The sequence below is a fragment of the Centropristis striata genome, chromosome 1 (genome assembly GCF_030273125.1).
Source record: "Centropristis striata isolate RG_2023a ecotype Rhode Island chromosome 1, C.striata_1.0, whole genome shotgun sequence".
Lineage (NCBI taxonomy): Eukaryota > Metazoa > Chordata > Actinopteri > Perciformes > Serranidae > Centropristis > Centropristis striata.
This window is the reverse complement of record NC_081517.1, coordinates 17,027,381-17,050,400: the sequence shown is the minus strand read 5'-3', so window position 1 is coordinate 17,050,400 and position 23,020 is coordinate 17,027,381. Positions and strand designations below refer to the sequence as shown.

At 39.1% G+C, this 23,020-nt stretch overlaps 2 protein-coding genes across 3 annotated transcripts in view; one reads left to right on the top strand and one right to left on the bottom strand.

Moving 5' to 3' along the window:
• The window catches only part of pvalb7 (parvalbumin 7), a 46,531-nt gene extending 34,308 nt beyond the window's left edge, over nt 1-12,223 (bottom strand). Inside the window, exon 1 of one of the 2 annotated variants that reach the window (XM_059333039.1) lies at nt 12,088-12,223. The gene's annotated coding sequence lies outside the window, so the exon portion shown is untranslated. The remainder of the gene's footprint in view (nt 1-12,087) is intronic. The other variant, XM_059333047.1, reaches the window with a different exon arrangement.
• ncf4 (neutrophil cytosolic factor 4) overlaps nt 1-22,685 on the top strand; it is a 39,454-nt gene extending 16,769 nt beyond the window's left edge. The window contains exons 6-10 of the mRNA XM_059333030.1: nt 2,140-2,188; nt 12,216-12,314; nt 15,726-15,877; nt 17,359-17,424; nt 21,692-22,685. Coding sequence (XP_059189013.1) covers nt 2,140-2,188; nt 12,216-12,314; nt 15,726-15,877; nt 17,359-17,424; nt 21,692-21,899 — 574 coding nt within the window. The 3' untranslated portion in view covers nt 21,900-22,685. The remainder of the gene's footprint in view (nt 1-2,139; nt 2,189-12,215; nt 12,315-15,725; nt 15,878-17,358; nt 17,425-21,691) is intronic.
• The last annotated feature ends 335 nt before the right edge of the window (nt 22,686-23,020 follow it).

Sequence of the window (23,020 nt, the reverse complement as noted above, 5' to 3'; positions counted from 1 at the left end):
GCACAGCATGGAGAGATACATGTACAGCACCTAGTACAACAAGCCATAAATACTTTATGTCAAATCGAAAATCGAGGCTGTCCTCAGTTATGATGTCCCATTTAGCAAATAAGTGCAGCCTTGATTCTTCCCGTCTCCTCCCTGAATCTCTCTCTTACATCATAAATGGATGCAGTTAAGCAGTCAGGAAGCGACAGAGGCAAGGACACATTCATTTGGGGGGAAACATTGAGAAAACTCCACAGAGACCTTTTCACGGTCTACTTCCTCATTAATAACGACCATTCAGGCTCCTGATTGGCCCATAACCCTGTGGTCATGTTACATCAGCAGGAGATGTGGTAAAGGGGGACTCTCTCAACAGGAAATGATGCAAAGGTAGACTCTCATTACTTCCTCTGCTCTCTCATTTGACCTGCCTTCATGTATATCAACATTTACATGTGAGTGGGAGCGTGACATGGAACTGTGATATTTCCTCTTTCCAATGTTGCCACATATTTGACTGTCCCCATTGTCCTGGAAACCACATGCATTTTGTTGCATAGCACCAATACTGTTGACTCTAAACATTGACAACACCATTCAACTACTGGCTGTATTTTCTGAATATATAGAGTCTTTAGAAAATAGCATAAGAATTCAGTATTCTTACTTGCATGTTAACATGTTGATATTTAGCAGTAGTAATGCTTACTATGTTAATTTTCCATGGTAACATTTGCTAATTCGCACTAAACACATACTGCTGAGGCTGATAGGGATGATGTGTTTGGAGTTATAAGATCATAAACCTAAGAATCAAATAAATTGTAATTTTGATATGATGAAGGCCCTAGATGAAAAGTCAGAGGATCACCAAAGTTAATTCAGTTTTCCAGAAAGGGAACCTGGATGTCTGCGCTAAATTGCATCTGAATTCATCCAACAGAAAACATTTCCATTCACTCTGAAGCAAAAATGTTAACAACATGGAGGAAAAGAGGGTCCTCAATAGCTGTGTTTTTATATAAAAGCTGAAGCAAATTTGAAGTGAAGTTTTGAAATGTTGCATTTAAGAAAGTGTGTTTTTTGACCATTCATAACTACAAAAGACATGTAGGCTACCAGAGTGTGGAATGTCCCCCTTGTATTCTGTATTCTGTATATTATTGTATTTCTATATTTACTATTATTATTTTTTGAATTGTTATTATTATTATTTTTTTCTTTATTTATTTATTTATTTATTTTTCTGTTCTATAAATGTTATTATCATGATTATGTATTTATTTTTTATTATCAATGTTATTTATTTTTTCTCTCTCTTTTTATTTATTTATTTTATTTGTTCATTTAGTATCTATGGCGATACGTGGGTGTTGTGGGTGGGTGGAAATTGATTGACAAAATATAAGGAAAAACTATTCAAGACATTGTATTTAAATGCATCCTGTAGTGTCCCTTCTTAATTTAAAAAATATGGTTAAAAATATGTTAAAAAATATTGGATGTTTCCACCAACTAGTTTGGAGCATATTAACAAAGCTCCATCAACATACTTTGGTCAGAAGATGGCAAACAAAAAAGAGAAAAAACAACAACAAAAAAAATAGGTTGTTAATCAGACAAATTTGACCACCGATGAGAGAAAGTGGAGAGAAGACGCTGACAGCGGAAACAGCTTCTTCTTCTTCTTCTTCTTCTTTTGGGTTTTCTGGCAGAGCGTAAACAGTTGATCAGTCATGTGGGTTAAATGTTTGCTAGGTCAGAACTTGTTCAGAAAAAGCATTTCCATTTTTGGTATTTTCATCAAGCTTTTTTCATGCAGATGTTCAAACTGGCATCCAAATTCATTGATGGAAACAACCTATATCAGTAGGATTCAGCCTCGGGTGATCAGGAATGTCAAAGTTTTTTCCATTTCTATTTCTAACTATCTCTAGAGCCTTAGCATGGCTAAGAATAGTATGGGCTTGGGTGAGAAGATCTTTAACTAGAGGTCAGATTATCAGACTTTAAAAGGCTTTGAGAGGTTAGATTTTGATCTCCCATCAAAAGGGTAATGCCTCCTGTTATTGATCACACCTGCAGGGTTTGTGAGAGACAGCATGTCCACTTATATCTGTCATCTTATCTCTGTCCTTCTTTGTCTTTTAGGAAGACCGTCAAACCGAAGATGGACCTCTTCTCCTCCCCCAGGGCGGAGGTATGTGTAGCAACATTTTTGTAGCCGTTGTTGCTTTGGTTACAGTCCTCGTGGCCACCCACAGAGTAACAACTTTTTAGTCCAACAACCACGCAGAATGCACTGCATCACCCTGAGAAACACCATGTGATCCTGTCAGCACCCTTGGCGTGACTGCATCTCATGATAGACAACCATACACAACTTTCCACAGTCCTGCCAGTGCTAGAGCAAAATCACACACTAAAATACAATCAACATACCAAAACATATCGACTGATTTAACAAATCAATAAGGATGACTTCATTCATCAAAGGTTGTCACACTTTTCCTCCTGCCTCTTGCCTGTGACTCCAATGACCTCATCAATACTTCCCGCCTCGCTTCACTTCCTTTTTTAATTTCTGTATCCATCTCTCCTTTCTTATTAGCCTCCCTCTCCCTCCTCGCTTTATCTCCTCCTCCCCGTTCCCGCCCTTCCCCACCTCTCCCCTCAAACAACCCTTAACTTTGTCCTTTTCCTCTCCCCTCCCTCTGTCTCTTTCCAAGGTTGCGACCGTCTTTCAACCCACTCTCCTTCTCCGCCTCTTCTCCTTCACATCCTCTAATTTTTATTCCATTCGCGCCCTCTACTCTGACGCCATAAAAAAAAAGGGAGAGAAACAGTGTTTGTATTCTGTGGCTGTCGTACCTGGAAGGTGCGTGTTTGAGAGGTTGTGTAGCTGATGTGGTGCAGGTGTGCAGGAGGAGAATGCAGTCAGGTCGGAGGTTAAAGTGGTAATGACCTGCCAATTAAATCCTCCAAGGAGGCAAAATTGCTTTTTATTCTGTGTACAATCAGCAGAATCCTAGTCTGACCTTTAGCAACACCGACAGACTTTTATACTTCTATACTCGTGTGGTATCTTATAGGGATGGGCAGTTGGACGAAACCTGCCAACTTGATTATCTATAATGTTAACGATCAATTAATCGATTTTGTTTTAAAAGGACGAAAAGAGACTTGATCCTGTCAATCATAAAATTAACTCAGCTGAGATTATACTGTAAAGATAAGATCAAGGAGTTCAATGTTTTATGTTTTAGCCCCCGAAGAGGCATGAGGTTAGTTAAATAAGTTTTGGATAAAATTAAACCTAGTAATTCATGCTAGCAAGGTTTGATACAGTAAGCTAGTTTTGCTCAAATTAATACTTCTGTGTGTTTTATAATTGTTATTGCAGCTTTCAGTTTGCAAACTGCTTCATCCAACTTAATTCTCAGCTCATTGGTTTATTGACGTACGGTCACAGAACTGAACGATCTGCCGTGTTTCAGTTCAGTAATACTGATACACAGTCTGAGATAAAAAATAAAAATAAAAAAATACACAGATCGATTACAAATTGATTGACCAAATTCTTAAGGACCATTAATTGATCATCGACTAATTATTCCCATCCCTAGTATCTTATAACCACAATGCTTCCCTAACGCCTTACACTAACTATACCTATCACAACTAAGTACCAAACCCCAACCCTGACCTCAGCCAAACAATAATCTTCATCACAAACAAAGTCTAATCCTGCAAAGAGCACTTGAATTCAAGTTGGTCCTCAGAAAGATAGAAGTATGAGAGTGCACACATGCATACGCTCAATTAAAGCCACCATAGTCTATTTTTAAAATAAGCCAACAGAGCCTTGCAGTAACTGTGTGTAATACTGCCTGTGTAGGAGTAATAATGTTGATAGTACAGTCAGACTGATGGATGGCAGCCATTACTTTACAGTGATTTTTCTCAGCGTGGACTGAGACAGTTTTCATTGTTGTCTGACATTTTATAGACCAAACGCTAAAGAAATTAGTGAAGAAAATAATTAATTAAAATTAATTGATTATATAAATTGTAATTGCATCATCCCGAATTCTTTCTCTAGTAGCAGATATTTTTTCACTTGGTTGACTCAGAAGTGCCTTGCTAAGATCAAGATTGTCTTTCGGTGTGAGTGTTTTTGTGTGTTGATGCACCTTTTGCTCGGCTGTGTAAGTGGCTGTGTTGACGCTGTGTACAGGTGAGTGTGAGTGCATGTCTGCAGGTGGAGTGCGTGTTTCTGCAGCTCTTGAACTTCTTGTGCTTCATCCCCTTGCAAAATCATTTAGCTTTTTCTAACCTTGCAGTACAAAGAAATACGTGCAGGTCTCTCTTTCTCTCTCTCACACACAGTGCGTCTCTCTGCACACTCCAGTGGTGTTTGATTGCCAAACTAAGAGTAACAATTCCATGTAACTCTCTCTCTCTGCCTCCCCTCTCTCCCACACACAAGTAAAACATTGGTGTACACTACTCACGAAGCAGTCAGCCTACTCAACATTTATTTTAGCTCTCCCTCTTTCTCTCTGAGCAAAATGAGCGCTCCTCATTGTGTTTGTGTGTCCAGCCGTGTGTTTTTCCAGCGCGGGGAAGTGGCTGTTAAACTCCGTCCAAACAATGATCAATGGCTGGTCTGAGCCTGATGGAGAAGAGGAGGGCGCAGGCATTTGTCACAGTAGAGCTGGTGCAAGCGTTAGCGTTTACGCTACAACACTTCATTCCACTCCACTTAGTATTAGCTCAGGCTTAGCCCCAAACAGCGTGATGAGTAATTGTTGTTGGCTGTGCCACCGTGAGCTTTAAACAAGGTCAATGGGACTGGCTGCTCCCAGTTAGCATGATTTTAACGATGCACAAGCTGCAGGGCTCGGTTATCTAATGTGACAAAATTGGGGAGATAAAGACAAAGAAGCAGAAATAGATAAAGGAGATAATCAGAGGCAGTATATAGGCAAAAAGCTGGAGTGCATAAATGCAAGAGAATAAATATACGGTAAAATTGAAAATTATGCAGGTCCTAATCGACCGAGACTCTTTTTCTCCTGCACAGAGTCATTAGAGCAGAAATTAGATCCTATTTTAGGTGAAGACCTACCCGAGCAAAAAGCCTGATATGCAGGTACTCTTGGTACTTAATCCCACCAGGGAGAAATATGACCTTACAACTCAGATGTTCCCTTTTACCTGCATTATGAACTGAAATCATGCAGTAGAAGGTTCACTGCATGAGCCATTGTGATGACATAACTAGATATTTAGCAGGTTTGGTAGAAGAGTGTAGAAAAATTGTGTCATGGCACTGCTTTTTACCAGTTTCCCTCAGTGGACTTGTAAGCGTATAGTTTTCACAGTGAATATAAAGATTAAGATGATACATTTATATGTCAGCAGGTTAAGTGAGTCTTTGTGTGCTTGTTTCTGGTGAGTCACAGTGAGGAAACTGTAGAGAATTACACCTAACTCTGCAGCTCTACTGAACTTTTTAGCCTGTTGTAGGTCACCGTTTTACTCTCACAGTGCATTTACTGCTGGCTGCACCCTCATGTCTCACATTAGCCTTGTATGCAGCTGTCTTCAGCAGAATCGCTCTGATAAACCCAATGCACCCTGTCTGCCAGGCACAGACAAAGATAGCGACCAGCTGGGGAACAAGGTGGACCATTTAGCAGCTAAGGACCCAGATATTTTTACAGAGTTGGACATACAGTCATCAGGGCACCAGAAACATGTTTTACAAATTTACAAAAAATGCGTGCCCCTCGTTTACTTAAATATTGCTTCAAGCCGACAACAAGGACTACAAAACTTTCACGTTAGGATGCAAAACATTGTATATATCCAATTAAATGATGCCAAAAGTTACTGCAGGATTGCATGCAGTGGTGGAATGCAACTAAGTACATCTACTCAAGTACATTTACTCAAGTTTTGTACTTAAGTACAATTTTGAAGTACTTGTACTTTACTTGAGTATTTCCATTTTATGTAACTTTATACTTCTACTCCACTACATCAGAAGCAAATATTGTACTTTTTACTCCATTTAGCTGACAGCTTTAGTTACTTTACAGGTGGAGATTTAATATTAAAAAAACATTTTCTTTTTATAAATTAAATCTCACAATGTTTAAATGAGCCCTACCTTGAGATAATTAAAAAAACTGCTTACATAAATGCATCCAATAAAATCCAATAATATATTTAGATAAATCAATCTGATGGGTCCATTCTGCATAACGACTACTTTTATTTTTGATACTTTAAGTACATTTTGATGCTAAATACACTGCAGTTATACAACGCTTTTATCCAAAGTGCTTTACACTACAGACTGCGCTCATTCACCCGTTCACACACACATTCATCCTGGTGGCCGAGGCTACCAGAGCACACTGGTGCCACCTGCCACCATTGGGAATTAATTAATGATTGCAGCATCAGAAGCCATTTGGGGTTCAGTATCTTGCCCAAGGATACTTCGGCATGTAGGCTGCCATGGTCAGGGATCGAACCACCGACCTTCAGTAGGCGACCGCTCTACCAACTGAGCCTCAGCTGCTAAAACGTTTGTACTTTCAATTAAGTAAGATTTGAATGCAGGAATTTTGCTTGTAATGGAGTCATTTCACAGTTTGGTGTTACTTACTTTTACTTAAGTATTGGATCTGAATACTTTTTACACCATTGCCGTAGCCAGAGATAATATGAACAGGTACATCAGCCTTGATGATTTTTGGCTTCTGAAAATTAATATCATCTTAAAAATATGTCAGAAACCAACCTATTTATATTCTGAGCTTGACCAAGCAAAATTGGTTTCAATTGGTTTTCGAGTGTCAATAACATTATGAGTAGATAATATGTTGGTTCGTGTTTTAGGGCTTTGTGTATATAGACTTTAAATATTTTTGATTAACACAGAACTTCGGGTTTGCTCATGCCCAAATAATACTGTACGCTCTCTGTGTGACAGCTGAGAGGCAGAAGTTACCTGTAAAGATATACACACACAACCTCTGCAACCTTCTTAAATGCATATAAATGCATATCCTACTATGATCCTTCACTCCAGGCCGTCCAGGAAGTGGGCCATCTACTTAAAAATATTCACGTTCATTAAACGTCAGGGAGTGAAAAAACCCTCCCTCAATTCTCATCTCCACCTCCCTATTGCCAGACTAACGAGCTGAGGGTTTAACAAGCTCATTAAGGCGGGGTCGGCGCGAGTCTAATTGTAGCGGATGATTGCTCCTGGGGCCGGCTGAACCCAAGGGTTGTGTGGCTACATTTAGATGCTGGTCCTTTTCTGGGCACACGAGGTACACCAACACAAAGTACCTGCTCTGGATAAACTACAGTGTGCTAAACTATATATAACGAGAGGGGACATAACAGTCTAATAGTCTGCTTTGCGTGGCTGGTCAAATTACAAAAATGTCATTGAGGAGGACATTGTGTTTACTGAACGTTACTGAAGACAGATTTGTAAGGACACAAGCTGAATTCTGGTTTATTGATACTGCTGTGGCTAGAGAAACTGGTTTCTCTGCCTCTTCTATATGTTTTATCATGCATTTTTACAGATTCTCTTTGGTTCATAAGGTAGTGCATTTAGTAAAGAATTGCTTTAACATTAAACAACGCATGTAGTGTAAAACACTTTGGTCAGAGGAACAGTTTTCAGCCAACATCTTTGAGTTTTAAAGGATCTGCACACCAATGGAACAAACACACAGGGCTGTATGGGACAGTATCATTGACATATCCCTGACTTTACTGTTATCTCTGTCGCATCTTCTTCTGTTTGTTTCTGTTTGTAGTCCATTTGTAGTCCGAGTAGTATTGAACAATAGTGTTTGAGTGTGCTTTGGTTGACCGCAGGTAAAACGTCAGGGTGGTGAGTAAAAGAGGAGGAATGCATTGGTTGAAATTTAATCTTGGAACCCATCTACCGTCTGATGACGATTTAACCTTTTACTAGCTTAGCCGGTTAAGCTAAACTGGCTCTGCCTTGCATTGGGAACTGGACTGTAAAAATGACACACAAAAGAGAAAGTCTTTATAAAGTAACAAAGTATTTTTTTTTCCCTGGTCCCCAGAGGCTAAGTCATTGTTAGACTAATACTGTAGCTGATGAGTCCTGAGATCTGGATGGGACTAACTACACATTTATTGTTCTTGTTATTTAATGCAATTGACAGCTGTTTAAAAAGGTAATACAACAACCCACCAATCAGAGCTTTGTAAGCAGGTTTAGATTTGGGACATCATTTTTCTACATTCAACTGCTAGCCAAATAAATCCATAAACATAGAAAATGGGACTTGCTGCAGCTTCAGGTTGCTACAAGTCGATTTACAGAACTCTTAAATCTGCACATTTCTTTAACGGCCTTAAATTAAATGATTCCTACATGTAGCAGCTACCTCAATGGATAAAAATAATGTCAGGGGGGTGGACAAATGCATTCCCTTTGCAATCACAAATTGGCTAACAGAGCTTAATGATGATCTGGAAGATCATTGTATTTTCAATCTACTGTATGAAGTTTTGATTCTATGAGTTATCACACTAAGCATTTATTGCATTTCTTTGCAGTGTATATAATGTGTCACAATGACAAAGTTGCAAGTCTTCGTTTTTTTATTTTTATTTTTATTTTTTTACCTTTTACTCATCCTAAAGTTAACTTATTTTTGCTTACCATATGCCAAAAGTTGTATATGCTCAAAAACACTGATGCTCAACGACTGTGTTGCCCACAGCAAGCAAGTTGTTATAATTCTCTCATCAGGTCAGCGACTTAATTAGTTGGCTAAACTCAGAGGAAGACAGAGAGGACAAAACAAGAACACATTATATAAAACAAACTGACTGAAACAGAGACAAAGAGAAATCGAGAAGTAAAGGGGATGAAGAGGTGGAACAATGATGGTGAGGAGAGATGAAAGGAAGTGTAGAGAGAAGGGGAATTGCTTTGTCACATCATATTTGGTGCTTGTGTTGGAGATAGTAGCTTATCGCCTCAAACACATTTTCACATCATCTATGAATTACTGCCAACGGCGGGTCAACACTATAATAAAACAGCGTCTGGAATAATGCATTAAAAATAGCAGCCCCAAATTCAAAAAGTGTGTGTATGTGTGTGCACGTGGGTTGTGTGAGTCCTCAGGGTTAGAATAATCTCAATGGATTGTTAATCCAGCCAGCTCCCTCACTCCCCAGCTTCATTAATCTGCCATCAGCCTTTGTCTCATTTTCTTTGGACACACACACTTGCATATGCAGTTGTTCATCCCACACAGATACATGCTCACTTGAACATTTGCTGTAAATTATGCTCCTTTTTGGTTTTTCAACATATTTAACCCAATTTTTGATGCAATCTGTGTAGCATTTTTTCATCAATAGTCATTACTTCAGTGATTTTTTTCCCCATGCCAGATTCATGCAAAAGGGAAGTAAGCAGGTAGTGAATGTGATGCAAAAAGCAGAAGGCTGATGAATCTGGAGCTGCAGCCGTTGTCTGCAGTCCATGCTTTGTTTATTGTAAATGGATATCTGCGTTGCTCCTCTTCTGTTTTGCATTTTTGACATTTCTAAATAGCTGTTCAGGGAGTCTTTGTTGCCCCCAGTGGTTGATTAACTCCTGCAATGTTCAAGAACACTTAAAGCTACAAGGAACTTTGATTTTGTGTTGAGTTTGACCACCCCTGTAGACAAAAGTGAGTGTTTCCATCAGCACCAGGCTGCTGTTAGAAAGCAAATAATTTTACTGCAGCAGGGTCTGACAGCCTTTCTGGCTCAGTCCTGGTTCTGGATCTCCTGTGCCTCATTTCTCTCCAGAGGGCCCAGCAGAACGGCTTGGGCCTGCAGCCGCATAGCACTGGGTTGATGGAGTTCTGACTTCAAATCGAAGGCAAATCTGAGTCTGAGCCAAAGGATGTTTTGGAGAACATGCACGATTTTGTTGCACTTCGACCCGCTGGCAGCCTGACAGAGTACACTTTAGAATAACTACATAGAAATGGTCAATATTCTAATATATAATGAAACTTGAATTGGACAACAATTTGTGCACTGTGAAAACTGTGGTTTTCACCTTATCTTGGCAAGACTGTGCCTGACCACTTGTAAAAAAATATTGGTGAATCCTAAAAAGCAATGGGTATCAAACTAACAAATCATGGATAAGAACAAAAATAAGAGTTTATCTCACTTATTCGCTCCACACTCATTGCACAAGAAAGCACTCTTTCATACTCACTCACTCACTCACTCACTCACTCACTTTCACTCTTTCTGCAACAACCACATGAAAACTGAACTGATCTATCAGCCCTCGGCAGCCCTGCACCTCTGTTACAACTTTAACTTTTCTTATCTCCTCCTCCACCACCACCTCCTCCTCCACCTCCTCCTCTTCTTCCTCCTCCTTTTCTTCACCTCCCTCCCACTGCTTTAACCGCTCCTCGTTCTTTTTATGGTCTCGCTGTACCTCTCCTGATTCTTCAATTCTCTTTCAGATTCATCGTCTCTAGTGATTCCTCTCCTACTGTGGTTTCAATTCTCTCCCCAATTTCCCAGTCCAATATAATTGCTCATCTTTCTTTCTTTTCTTTCTTTGTCCCTCTTTCTTTCTATGCATGCTGACATTGATAACGAGAATGTGTGTATGTGCAAAGCTGCTTAATTTTGTGTGTATGTGTGTCTGCGTGTGTGTGGGTGAATACCAGCAAGAGCGTGCACAATGCAAGTGCTATTTCAGTGAAGAGATTATTGTAGCTTTGGTGTGTTTCGTGTGTATGATTGTGCATTTGCAAAAACTTGTGTGAGTATGTGTGATAGGCTACTTTATCACCTGTCTGTTCAAGGAGTCTCTTTGCAAAAAGGACAGGAACAGGTTTAAAGCATCTGTAATGACTCTACTGAGTTCTACTTTAAATGCAAATTTATCTCTGGCAGGCTTTTATTCCAGATGTACTGATGCTAACCAGGATGGTCGAGCATCTCACACACACACACACACACACACACACACACACACACACACACTTGCATTGCATCTACCACTTTTTCAAACTCCTCGTACATGCTTTTTACTTCGTCTCCCATCGACACACACACACACTCGTTCACATACTTACACAGCTGCACACTAAAAGTTGTTACGAGCAAGTCCAGTACATTTTGCATATACACTCAAAACTACATATGCATTCATGAATGTAGTGCTGAACTGGTGAGTCAGTTCCTCGATTAGCCAGGAGGGTTACATGATTAAGATAACTGATCAGTCTGTCATTAATCAGTCATCTAGTAACCCTAATCTTAAGCCTTTGCTGGTGCTTCAAATGTGAAGATGAGCTGCTTCTCATTGTAAATTTAACATCTTTAGGTTTTAGACTGTTGGTCGTGCAAAACAAGACGGTTGAAGACATCACCCAGAGGGACAGTGATGGGCATTTTTTTTTCAACATATCATATATTAATCTACATATTTTTTGATAATGTAGATAATCATCAGGTGTCTCAACATTTGCACGGGTGCCGTGCTGCTATTTAAAGCTATAACACTGGTTGCAAATACAGAAACTGCTCCATCCAAACACACAGAACAAAACAGCTGCATAACAGAACACATGATAAGATCCTTCTCTTGTATCCCTTCTCTCTAATTTTCTCACTTCTATTACTCTCTCACTTTTTCTTTCTCTCATGCACATGTCACTTGTTCACGCCTTTTCCTATCAATTCTTTCATCCTCACAAATCTTGACTTCTTGAAGTGGATAAATTCATCATTGTTTTCTCTTGCATCCTTTCACTTTCTCTCAATAACACCCACATGCAAACATGCTCTCTCCTCTCACGCTCCAAACTCCTTTTGTGCATCAATTCTCTAATTTTTCTCACAAATCTTAACTTTGTCAAACAGATAAAAAAGCATCCATTCTTACTCTCTCTCTCTCTCTCTCTCTCTCTCTCTCTCTCTGGCTCTTTCTCTCTCTTACTTATACACTTTCACAATATTCTCCATTGAACAAAAAGTGTGTTTTACCTGTCTGCTCTCACCGTCTCTTCTCTCTTTGTGTTGAATTTGTCCGTCTGTCTCCTCTCTCGTTCCTCTCTCCTCTTACTGACTTGTGTGTGTGTGTGCGTGTGGTTTCTTCTGCGTGTGTGTCCCAGGTGATATTTGACTTTCGCGGCAACGGCAAGGCAGAGTTGAACCTGAAGAAGGGAGAGGTGATCTTCCTGCTGCAACGAGTCAACGCAGACTGGCTGGAGGTAAGAACAGAGAGAGAGAGAAAGAGAGTGGGAGAGGGAGGGGGAGAGAAAGAGAGAGAGAGGGAGAGAGAGAGAAAAAAAAGTAGAGAAGGAGAGAGGGAGGGAGAATGAGTGGGAGAGTGTAAGGCAGCGAAAGACAGATGAGAGGGATGGGAAAGATAGAGCAGAGGTGGAGGGGGAGAGAGAAATAAGCCAAGAAAAGAACAAAAATGGAAAGAGAGAGGGAGGCATCTTGATTGGGACGGGGGAGGAGAAGAAAGAGGAGAGTGATGGAGGAAGAGAAATGGCAAGAGATGAAGAAAATAAAAGTAATGTGAGAGAGACAAAGAAAGATGGAGAGAAGGAGAAAAATAGAGGGAAAGGGGGATAGAGGGAGAGAGCGGAGAGAAAGAGCAGATATGTAGAATGAAATTAGAGATGGAGAGAAACATAAAAATTGAGTGGAGAAATAAATGAGAATAAAGGGTTGTCCACACCAAGAATGATATCTATAAAGAGAAATATCAATATATAATTTTAAGAAACATTAACCATGTAGCTTTGGTGCCTAAACCTAACCATTTAGTTAATGTTAACGCAATAGAGTGTATATTTCCAATTCCATGTTTCCTTGTTTGTTTTTTAGTATCAAATGTTTCAAGAAAATACACCAAACAGTTCCTTCACAAGTCGCAGCAGTCAAAAAGTTAATTACAGACTATGATAAAGCGTAAAAAAAGAAAGATTAAAAATCGTGACATCCCAATATGGCAGCAGCTGAGTACAGTGACCATAAAGTATCTCTTGCCCTGCTCCAGTTTCCTTTAGAGGTACAATTACTTAGTGAACAAAATGTCCTTATTACACGCCGCTTGTGTCACGCGCCAAAAACGGGATGTGGGACATTTTAATTAGCTCCTCAACATAAAATGCAACACTGGAACACTGGTGGTTAAAGAAAGGTCAGGGAATGTGTTTGATAAAATTGTGTAAGGTGTTGAGATGGAGTGTGAGAGAGAGAAGCCGGGAGTGGGTGAGAGGGAGGGAGAGAGAGAGAGAGAGAGAGAGAGAGAGAGAGAGAAAGAGAGAGAAAGAGAGGGAGGAGGTGGAAGCTGATATGGTGGGAGAGAGAGTGAGAATCAACATGGAGGAGGAGGACGATGCACTTATCTTGCCCCTGGCTTTCTAGAAAGATCCAAAAATTGTAACAGAAAACACTGATAATTTACTAATCCTTATACAACAATGCAGAACACCTTTTTGGCAACTTTGAGTCCATGCCTGTAGTAAGTGTTTTGTTTTTAGGGGTGGGTGAGGTTAATGCAACACTTAGAACTTGTGAAAAGTTGACTGAGTGCCTTTGATTTAGTCAGTGGACAGAGCGGCTGTGGGTGGAAAACGTGACAAATCCAACTGGCAGACTGGTGCATCAAGGTGAATGTTTCAAACACACCATCGGAGAGAAACCTGAACAATACCAAGGTTCCCAGAGAAAATGAAAAAAGCTTTCTGTTGGATTAGCAGCTTTTGTGAAAGCTCAGGGGCAGGACGAGAGTGATGAGAAAGAAACAAGCTTTAAGGCTCAAATGAACTAAAAGCGATCGTTTTAAATGGCCGAACATGCACCAAAAGCAACAAGATCTTCAACCTAAACAACAGAATAGAACATTTATCAACACCACCCATAACAACACATATGATCGATTGTCAAAATGACCCATATGAGCGTTTCATAGCTCACGGTACAGCCGAGCGATTTGAAAATAGCACACAGGTCATTATACATACACATACGGTTTAAACTAAGGCTGCAATTCCTGTGAATTTAAGCTACAAAAGCACTGACTTAAGTTTAGGACAAAAATGCCCTGGTTGGAAGAGAAGTAGTTGCGAGGGTGATGAGAGCCACATAAGTTACTTAAAAAACGTAAGTACTTTTGATTTACATGAAGGTCAGCCGTTTGTTCAACTCATCCACCTCCCCTCCTACCCTCCCAGAGTGTTGCATCCAACGTTTAACCTCTTCGCCGTGAATCACTACTACTCCGTCAATAAGATGGCGGTTGAGGAAGGTCCACAAGGAAAATATGAGTCGTATTTTGCTGCCTGTACAAACGCCATATTATATTGACATTTTTGAGGGGAGACCAGTCTCAACAAAAGCATTATGATGTGCAGGAAACAACCACGTTACATATGTTTTTTCTTTATAATTTTCCATTAATTTATTCTGCACATCATTTCGTTCATTTAGTTAGTTTTACTGATTACTGTTTAGGCGAAAGCTGATGTTAGCTTAGCTTTAAAACTCTATGAACGATACAATTGTAATTCTGCAATGCTAACCGAAAACAACTGCCGGTCAACAGCTATACTTCTATACTGAAGAGCATGCTTGCTCAATGTGCTCAACTGTTGCCCATTGAATGCAAAATCAAGAACATTTTGTGTTGCCACAGAAAGTAAGATTAAAACATAATGCATGCAATTCATTGTCACCGCCAATTAAGATATTTTCACTGTCAGTAGCTTGTAATTAATACACTACTTGGCTACTTCGTCAAGCAAACGTCTGTCAGGTTAAGAATGGCAACTTGCAGAAAGCTGTCGCTGCATGGCAATCTTAAAATAGTCACAGGAATAGTGTTGCAAGTGCTAATAGCTAAAGTTAGCGATTTCACTGGACAACTCTGCAGTTTAATGTGGCAGTGAGATGGAAAAGGCAACATAAAAAGGCTGTTTGATTTAGAAGAAAAGGAAGTTTCCGTAACTGATCTGTTTATCACCAAAATGAAAATACATCTAAAAAACTCAAATGCATTGTCGCATTCCAGGAACCATGACCTGGTTACTCAAGATACCCATTTATTCTAATTTTATTTGAGAGAAGGCAGAGATCTCTATAGGCAATATGTCCAACACTAAAACGATCTACATTAATAAATAGCACTAGAGCCAAGAAAAAGGTTGTGTATTTTGGATTTTTCCATGAACTGTCTCTTTATGCCACAAATTACAAGATATTTTACTGTTGCCTGCCTGCTCATGTGGATCTTTTTTACACAAAGCTGTTGCCTTGTGCTGCTGTGCGCGTTTATTCAGACACACACATGCACACACTCAGACACCAGGGTGTTGTAAGAAAGGCTGCACGGTTGTGTTGAGTACTCGTAACATCAGCAGCATATTATGAACAGACTAATTATTCTGGGCAACTTCTCTCTCGATGCACGTCCCTGCTGCTTTATTGTGTTTCTCTCTCTTTAAATCATCGATCCATCTCATCACTCCATCCTCAGGGTTTCTACTTATTAGCTATTTCTCATCACCTCCTTATCCCTCTCCTCTCCTCTCCTCTCCTCTCCTCTCCTCTCCTCTCCTCTCCTCTCCTCTCCTCTCCTCTCCTCTCCTCTCCTCTCCTCTCCTCCTCAGGGCACGGTGAACAATCAGACAGGTATTTTCCCACAATCCTTTGTGAAGATCATTAAGCCCCTCCCAGACAGTGACCTAGAAGGTGACAGTGGAGGCCCCGCCTACAGCTGCCTGCACTGCTTCCTGCTCACCCCCTCTGGAGTCCAAACCAGGTCTGTTTTAAGGGTCACTGAGTGCATGTTAGTGTATATGAGATTAATCACTAATCTCATATTGATGAGTTAATGAGTGTTATCTTTAGATAATGTGACAGATTCTTTTTCCACACTTACATTCTCCCCACTTGAACTTTAGACCTCATAAACAAAAGAACAGATTGAACTGGAAAATAAAGGGACCTGCTGTTTGTTTTGTTTTTTACTTAATTTCCCATGTTTTTGTGTCTTAGTGACTAATAGTCAGTATTAATCAAGAGTTCTATAACGAAACACGCCATAACATAATCGCTTGGTGAAATTGTACACCATCAATGTATACTACTGCTCTAACGTTTGGGGTCACCCAGACAATGTCTTTGTTGTTTTCCATGAAAACAAACTGTTTTATTCATGAAATGAGTTACAAAATTAACCGAAAATATAGTAAAGACATTGACAAGGGTATAAATAATAGTTTTAACCTTTAACAAATCTCCAACTTTACCTCTACAAACTCAACCAGCCTGAGGAAGGATCATTTTATTGCTTCTGAAATCAGCACAAAACAGTTTCAGCTGTGCTAACATAACACACAGGTGTTTTAATGATCAATGTGCCTTTCTACACTATAAACATGGATTAACACAATGTGCCACTGGAGCACATGACGATATATAATAGACATTTCTCAAGAAAATCAGCCGTTTCCAGCTTTACTAGTCATTTACCACATTAACAAAGTCTGGACTATATGTCTATGTTATTTTGATTTTAAAAATTGAGCTTTTCTTTCAAAAATAAGGACATTTCTAAGTGACCCCAAACTTTTGACCCACTAAAAGTGCTTGTTTTTGCCACTGATAGGCTCAGATTGTTCTTGCAAGTGTCATTCTGACATTCAATATTGTGCAGATAAGACAAACATTTACTGTGCTCCAAAACAACAAACTCTCACTCACTTTTCCAAAACTGTCTTCAGCCAAGAAATCACCTCTTGCTGCCTATAAGTGTCAGACACTTACAAAAACAATCTGAACCACTGGTGGCAAAAACAAGCACATTTTAGTGGAAGTGCATCGACGGTGCGTAATTGCTCTGAGCAATTACACTGCAGTCTATTTCGTGGCTGCTGGCTGCAGCGTTCTCGTTTGATATTGGAGCAATTTCAATAATTGTTGTCCCCATTAGTTACTTACACACAAAGACATGGCACAATAAGGCTCCTCAGGCATAGCAGCACCCCACACTTCAAGTTTGATTTGATCTTCTGGACAGTTTTAGCCAAACCAGTGCCTCTAAAAGTTGAGATTATACCTTGCAGCAATCTTTAAGAGTCTTTGAAATGGAATAATTGTTTTTGGATATTTTTATTGAGTAAACATGAGTGAAAATCATTGTTTCAAATCTCATAACTGATGTTTCAGGCTTCCAAATAGTGGCCAGTCTAAACTTAGCGAATCTGCTTTAAGTGGGTGATTGCATGTTCCTTCTTACAGAGACGTGTGTGTTCAAGAGGACCTCACTATCCAGCCGACGCACAAGGACCTGCTGTCTCGCATGAGGTGGGTGTACACCAAATTCTAGACCTCTCTCTAACTTGCCATCACTTTCCTTTTTTAGTAACAGTGGAGCCATTTTAAAGGAGAAACAAAAGATATGATGGACATTTAAAAGTGTGTGTTTTCTGCTTTGTTTTTATTTGATTTACACCCATGTGAGAAACAGTCATTGAGAGAAATGGGAGGATCAATTTTAGTGGGTGTTAAGAGCTGAATGTTGTTTAGCTGTGAAGGGAAGTGATCGTATGCAACCTCACACCTGTGAGTGAATTACAGCGGTTTTAAAAAAAATGTTATAATGGAAGATAAAACCGACATATTTGATGAAAGCTTGAATGGGAGGCAGTGAAGTATGTGACAATTCCACTATTTTTCACATCATAATCACATTAACAGTCTTGTGTTTTCTTTTCCCAGTTATATAACTACTGTCCTATTAGAATTACATCAATGATAAAGTACTAATTGTTCTCTTCCGATCTTTCATCTCAGCTTTTTAAAACACTTATGAAATGTTCAACATGTTTGTCCTGAAGCGATTTTAATAAATTAGACTTTACAAGAAGTTGATTTAAATCTCAAATTAAAGTGATTTATTCTTAAATCTCTGTACAGCAGGGCAGATTTTGCATGCTGAGTGATTCTCCTGGAGTTGTACATGATTGCTGACCTTTGTGACCACACTTTCAGCATTTCACTGCCTCGATATTTTCTGTGTGTTTGTTCCAGGACAAACACGGATGAGTAAAAGTCCATTCATTTACTGGCTTGCCCTGAGGGGCAGCATATTTAACTGTTCTGCACTGCAAACCTACAAATTGCCAGTTGCCCATCATCACTGCTCGTCAAATTAGTTCCTGTGGGACCTCAGACCCCCCCTCCTCCCACAGCACCATCACCGGATGCATATGCTCATTACACTATCATATCTGCTCTTCTCTGTCTTTTTCTCTTTCATTCTCCCTATCCCTCTATCTCTCATTATCTGGTAATTTAGATAGGTGAGCACTATGATGATTAGCCCTCCCCATTCATAATCAGTTCATTTCTTCCGCTTATCTTCTCATTATTGTTTTTCTGTGTTCGGGTCTATTGTGCCCTGGAGAAGGATGGATGAGACCCTGGTCTTGAGTTTTAATATGGCTGAGCACTGATAAAGGGGAGAGGGAGAGAAGAGAGCACGGGGGAGGAGAGGAAGGAGAAGGAGGAGAGGGTGGTGGTGGCGGAGATAGTGAGCAGGAAAAGAAAAGAGAGAGGATTCCTTTTTTTAAACAAGAAAGAGGGAGGATAAAAGAAATGTTGAAGGAGTGTAGCAACTGTAAATGTTGCTAAACTATTGGTGATGAAATATATTTAAATATGTCAACTTGCCTCAAGTATAAATGAGTCTAAACTGGCTCACCTGAACAGTTTCCTTTGCCCTTTGTTGTCACACAAATGCAGAAGCTCTCAATGTGTTAAAAAGTTTTGAGCAACAAAATTCTCCTTTGTTTCGTCAGTGTTGTTTCCACATTGCAAAAATCTGGGGAGCACATGAATGCACCATTGATCGTATGTATTAACATAATTATTGATTAAAACCATGGGTGGATTATGAAAAAATCAGACATGCAAAAGGCCCCACCTCCCCTCCTACCTATGAGCAAGACTCACTGACCTTGACTCTCTCGTTTTGTTGCTTTTTTTTTTGGTAATTTTGTGACACTTCTGGGTCATTTTTGTTGTCGTTTCTTGTGTCCATGGATAGTCATTTTGTGTCTCCTTGCAGTAGATCTAAGTCTGAGGATGTTTTGTGTCTTTTTTTCATCTATTTTGTGGTAAATTCTTTTTGTTGTTTTATGGCTCTTTTGTGGTAATTTTGTGTCTCTTCAGTCATTTTGTGTTTCCTTTAAATAGTTTTGTGCCTTTTTTTGTGGGGTGATTGTGTGTCTCTTCTGGGTCATTTTGTGTCCTTTTTGTTGTTGTGTGTGAGGATGTTTTGTGTCTTTTTTGTTTTCTGTGTTTCTTCAAGGTCAATTTGTGTCTTTTTTGTCGTCGTTTCTGTGGTAATTTTGTGTCTCTTCAGGGTCATTTTGAAGCTTTTTTGTTGTTGTTTTGTGTCTCCTTACAATAGTTGTGTGTCGAAACTTTGCTCTATCAGAGTGCCATTCTAATGACTGATTTTTGCTTTTTTGTGTGTGTAATTTTAAGCTTATAAGATTGTCAACAACATGTTTTAACACATTTAATCACACTCACACTACCAGTGTTGCATCAGCTGTTACGAGCAGAGATGCTGCTGCTGGTGATACTACTCAACACTGACACTATTTTTATATCAGAGTATGCATAATTGTATACATTGTGACCTGTTCTACTGGTATAAGAAAGAGATCTGGATCTGCTGCTTATCTCTACAGGACTGAGACTGTAAAAGCATGTCCTCTAAAGATAAAGAGCCACTTGTCCTTTTATTGCTGGTGGCAGGAGGTGACTTTGAATATCTCCTTGCGTGTCCTTCATAAGATGTAACACTCCATCATGTTATGCCTCCAGGAATCCTGCAGAAAACCTCAAACTGTGAATGTGTCTCTCTAGTTCTGTTTTTTCTCTCCTTATTAATTCCTCGACACAAACATAAAAAAAGTGAATATATTAGAAGAAAGTGGTAACTTCATATCGACACTTATTACCCATTTCCTTTGGTCTAGCACATGTTTTTCGTGGTGATAATTCCCGCTGCAAAATTTTAATTAAACTGTAATATATCAACAAAAGCCATGTGGGGGCAGTCATTTCCTTCACTGGAAGAATGGTGAAGAGGTTTCTCATAATGTCTTCATTAAATATCTTTATTGCTTTTTACATTAAAGTAAACAACTACTTAATAAAAAAAATAACAAAACATTGAAAGGCATATTTATCCTCATAGAGCAGTGTGAATAAGAACCCTCACACAATAATGACGAGTAAAATGCAAAACCTCATAAAATTAAGACCAAATAAAATGGGAAATGAAAAAAAAAGTACACACTGCTCCACCTCTCTGCGTGCCCTGGGTCTCATATCTTTTTTTGTCCTCTGAGAACTGAATCAGCTTCAGGATTACTAATAATGGAGGTTGAAAGTTGTTACATGAAAATATGTTGATGCAGCGTAAATAAACAGTTGTAACGTTTAAATTTTTTTATTTTATTTCAGAGGTTAGTGTTTCTCTACGTGTAAATATGTTTAAACAGCTATATTTAAGCTACATCTCAATTGCTGTCTCATGTTTTTCCATGTAGAAATTTGAACTTATTTTTTGTGTATTTACATGATTATTGATTACAACCATGGGTGGATTATGAGAAAATCAGACACGCAAAAGGCTACCTATGAGCAACACTCACTGACTTTGCCTCTTTTTTGCATCTATTATGTGCTATTTTTTATTATTTTTTTTTGTAATTTTGTGTCTCTACACAGTCTTTTTGTGTTTGTTTTTAAATTTTGTTCCTGTGTTTTTTTTGTGTCCTTTTTTAGTAATCTAGTGTCTCTTCTGGGTCAATTTGTGCCTTTTTTGTCGTTTTTTTGCCTCCTTTGGTAGTCATTTAGTGTCCCCTGACATTAGTTTTGTGCCTAAGGTTTTTTGTGTCTTTTTTTGTCTCTTCAAGGTCACTGTGCTTTTTTTGATGTCGTTATTTTATGTCCTTGGATAATAATTATGTGGCATCTTGCAATAGCTTTGTGTCTGAGGTCATTTTGTGTCTTTTTTTGTCTTTTTTTGTGTCATTTGATCATATATTATTTAGTCATATTGCGTCTCCTTGCAAAAGTTTTGTGTCTGAGGATTTTTTTGTCCCTGCCGTCATTTTTTTGGTCCCTTTGAGGTCATTTTGTGTCTTTTTTATTTGCTGTTTTGTGGTTGTTTTGTGTCTCTTTGAGGTCTTTGTGGGGTTTTTTTTTTTGTATATTTTTTTTATCTTTTGGGGGTCATTTTGCATCTCTTTGTGGTCAGTTTGCATCTCTCAGATTTATATTTGGCAGGACACCAGTGTGGCCTCTGACACGGTCTCCAGAAGGTGTGATGGTTCTTTATTTAAGTAATTGTGATACAAAGCAGCTTTAACCTCCTTTTATTTCCTTTTTGGAGACCCTTTTGGAGATTCTTCAATATTTGTATTGTTCAGGTTTGAACCTGAGTCTGCCTACTGGGATATATTAAGAGTAAAAATGGAAACATTTATGGGTTTTAAAACATCTGAAAACAGTCTGAAGTCACTCTGTCCCTGTCCTTGTCTCTGTCCAGGAACGTCTTCAAGGTGGATGACATCGCCTTGAACTACCGCGACCCCGAGGGCGACCTCATCCGTATCCTTGACGACGAGGATGTCCAGCAGATGATCAGGGAGGGCAGAGGTCAGCAGGGAAAGGACAAGAGACCTGTCAATCAGTTTCCATGGGAACTGTATGTGACCTTGGCCTCTGACCTTTCTGTTTACAACGCTGAGGCCTGAGAGAGTGGAAGTCAAGAAAAGTGGATATTTAGTATTCATATGTCAGATCAATGAATATTGCTTCTGATATTACCAGTATATGGTTTTCTTTTCCACTCATTCACAGCCTCATTAATGTTACAAATGTCACTTCTTAACTATTGATACATTTCACTTTGTAATAAACTAATTTAATTACATTTCACATTTTGCATACTTTCTGTTTTTCTTGTTGGAAGTTGTTGCAGTACACGGCTTGGTATACTCAGGTGCTTCGGCGTAGGGCAAAGAAAACCTTAAGGTGCAGATCATCTCACACATTTGCAGATCTCAGACATACCAGGGGTGTAGCAAAAGTCAAGCGTAAAATAACAGCAAAAGCAGGAGGAGCTGAGGTGAGGTGAAACTGAAAAACTGAGGAGCTCATTTCAGCTCTTTCTCAATGGATCCATAAATTATTTTCCATTTAATCTAAAGCAACCCACCAGCGCCTTCTCTTTTTTAGGTTAAAGCTAAACTGCTGTGGTTTAAAAGCACAGTACGTTATTTCTGCTGCTCGGGGGAACAAATTTCTACGCACACTTTGAAGATTTGCATGAGAAAAAGCAAAAAGCGCATTAACGCTTTTTAAGCTCACTTGAGGTGATTTTAGTCTTCAAAAAATAGTTAATGTGCTAAATGGGAGATGGAAACACTTTTTCTGAATAAATTCTGATGTAGCAAACTCACATGACTGATCAGCTGTTTCCGCTCTGACATGAAAGAACACGTCAGTTAATTCCTGATATTTCTCTCATTGGTGGGCAAAGTTTTCCAATTAGCAACCTGTTTTTGTTGTTGTTTTCTCTCTTCTTCTTCTTCTTCTACTGTTTACTGATGGATTAGCCTACAGCGATACATTACACTGCCATCTACATTTATGCAGCTTTGTTTATTGCTCTAAACCAGTTGATGGATATGTCCCTAATTCATATTTTCTTTAATTTGACATTTCAAAATTTCACTTCAAAGTCGCTCCAACTTTAATAGAAACATGGCTATTAACAAAAGACGGATTTCAATGATGTTGTGGCGTTGCATGGGATCATGGGAGTTGCTGTCTTCATTGTTAAACAACCACCATGAAAATCTATCTGATGCGA